At 52.3% G+C, this 1,966-nt stretch overlaps 1 protein-coding gene across 1 annotated transcript in view; it reads left to right on the top strand.

Moving 5' to 3' along the window:
- Positions 1–637, top strand: part of ISF_10034 (Ankyrin repeat-containing domain protein) — a gene marked incomplete at both ends in the record, with an annotated part of 1,990 nt that extends 1,353 nt beyond the window's left edge. Inside the window, one exon of the mRNA XM_018853631.1 lies at positions 72–637. Coding sequence (XP_018699180.1) covers positions 72–637 — 566 coding nt within the window. The remainder of the gene's footprint in view (positions 1–71) is intronic.
- Positions 638–1,966: the final 1,329 nt, after the last annotated feature.

A 1,966-nucleotide genomic window follows, 5' to 3' on the forward strand; every position in this document is an offset into this window, starting at 1 on the left:
GGCATTACAAGGTCATAATGAGATGATCCAGTCTCTTTATGCGTATGGTTCGCCACTCGATAGCGAAACAGATGCTGGCGAAAGCGTCCTTATGTTTGCTGTGAAGTCCGGCAGACTTTTCGCGGTAGACACACTTCTTGCCCATGGTGTATCCATCGGCACGCAGTGCCAGAAAGGCTGGACGGCTCTGCATGTTGCCGCCTATCACGGGCAACCGGTCATAGCGACGCGACTGCTTGCCGCAGGTGCTCACAATGATGCCCTTTGTAATTCCGGGGATACTCCTCTCCATTTAGCGGCCGAAGAAGCGCATGCCTCTATGATTCCCATTCTGTGGGCGTCAGGGGCTTCTATGGATCCCATCAGTGGCTTCGGCGACGCGCCAATACACAGAGCTGCCATGAGGGGGCACATGAAGTTTGTCCGAACACTCCTAGTGAACGGAGCCAATGTCAACATAGTCAACGCAGAGGGGAAGACAGCCTTACATTACTCGACCCGAGCAATGAATATCGCTGTTTCCTGTCTACTTCTCAACTATGGGGCAGACCGGGCCCTCACAGCAGATGACCCAGACGTTTTCCAAGTAGTTCAGAATCTAGAAGTATATCCACCTGACGGCGCGTATCCATTCTAGCCTAGTCAATAATAATAGGGTTTCTCTTACTCTCTCCAGGATCCTTATCGTCTCGCTTCCGTTTGATACCATGAGCTACATTCCAAGTCTTAAAAAGTTGCACAATAGTAGAATGACCCCTGTTGCGAGCATACCATTCAGGTGTACGCTTCCTCTTGTCCGTGAAATTCGGGTTTTGGTGCTTAAGTAGCAGCTCGACAGTCTCAACATGTCCATAGTATGCTGCGAGAACTAAAGATGATTGTCGATGCTGACGATTTGCAAGAGGAAGGAGCTCACTAACGAGTCCTACATGCCCACGTGCCGCAGCGCAACAGCAGATAGGAAGGAGCAAATTTGACTTAGTGTCGTGACTAAGAAACTTCGAGGTGAATCTCGCTTCAAGTTGGTTGCTTGCCTGTTCAAGATAGGGGCGTGGGGCGCGTATTCCGTGGGCGTACATAACTTCAATGACGTCAAATTTGCCATTCGTAAAAGCAACCTGGAGTGCCGTTTCGCCACTGGCATCCAGTACATCGGGAGAAATTCGCCCATCATCAAGAAGCAGGTCCACTGCCGACGCCGATCCGTGTCGAGCAGCGACGTGCAATGCTGTTTGGTCGAGGTCATCTCTGACGGTCAGGTCAATAGCTCCAACAGTGAGTAGTAGCCGAAGGATTTCGTCGTTTCCAAATTTGCAGGCTAGAAGAAGGGGCCGACCGTAGTCTGCACGTTGAATGCCGTTGGGTTCAATTTCGTCGCATTCGAGCAGCTTGCGCACCACATCTGTCTGGCCGAGGAAGACTGCCAGAGGGAGAGGCCTCCACGTGTGGCGCCCGTTTCGCATAGTGATCTGAGGACCGCCATGCTCAATCAGTGTAAGGGAAATGTCCTCATAGCCTCCCCAAATCGCACGGACAAGTGCCGTATCACCATCGCAGTCTCGGGCATCCGTCCTAAAACCCTCAATGCCTTGCAAGAGTTGGATCCGTTCAATGTCCCCTCGTTTAGCAAGGCAAGGTAGACAAGAAGTTCCAGATCGCTGCACATTCCGATGTAGGAGATAAGGCTGAAGTAGCTGTGATAACCCGCGATTCGTTCGGCTGAGGTGACTCACTTGGCGCTCCGAGAGGTGGTCACAGACCTCCAGCCATATCTCGGGCGGAAGCGAGCGGGTTGGGGGCTGGTCTGGCTGTTGATCCATCCTGGCCGAGGCGGGTAAGTAAAGGACGAGCAGAAAGTTGTGGAAGTAAAGATGGAAAAGGGAGAAATCGCTCAACCCTCCAGGAGGGGGACAGCATCTTATATATCCTCAAGGCGGCCGCTTTCCGAGGCCAGGTACTGTCAGCA

This window comes from Cordyceps fumosorosea, assembly GCF_001636725.1.
Source record: "Cordyceps fumosorosea ARSEF 2679 chromosome Unknown scaffold_170, whole genome shotgun sequence".
NCBI classification, from domain to species: Eukaryota; Fungi; Ascomycota; class Sordariomycetes; order Hypocreales; family Cordycipitaceae; genus Cordyceps; species Cordyceps fumosorosea.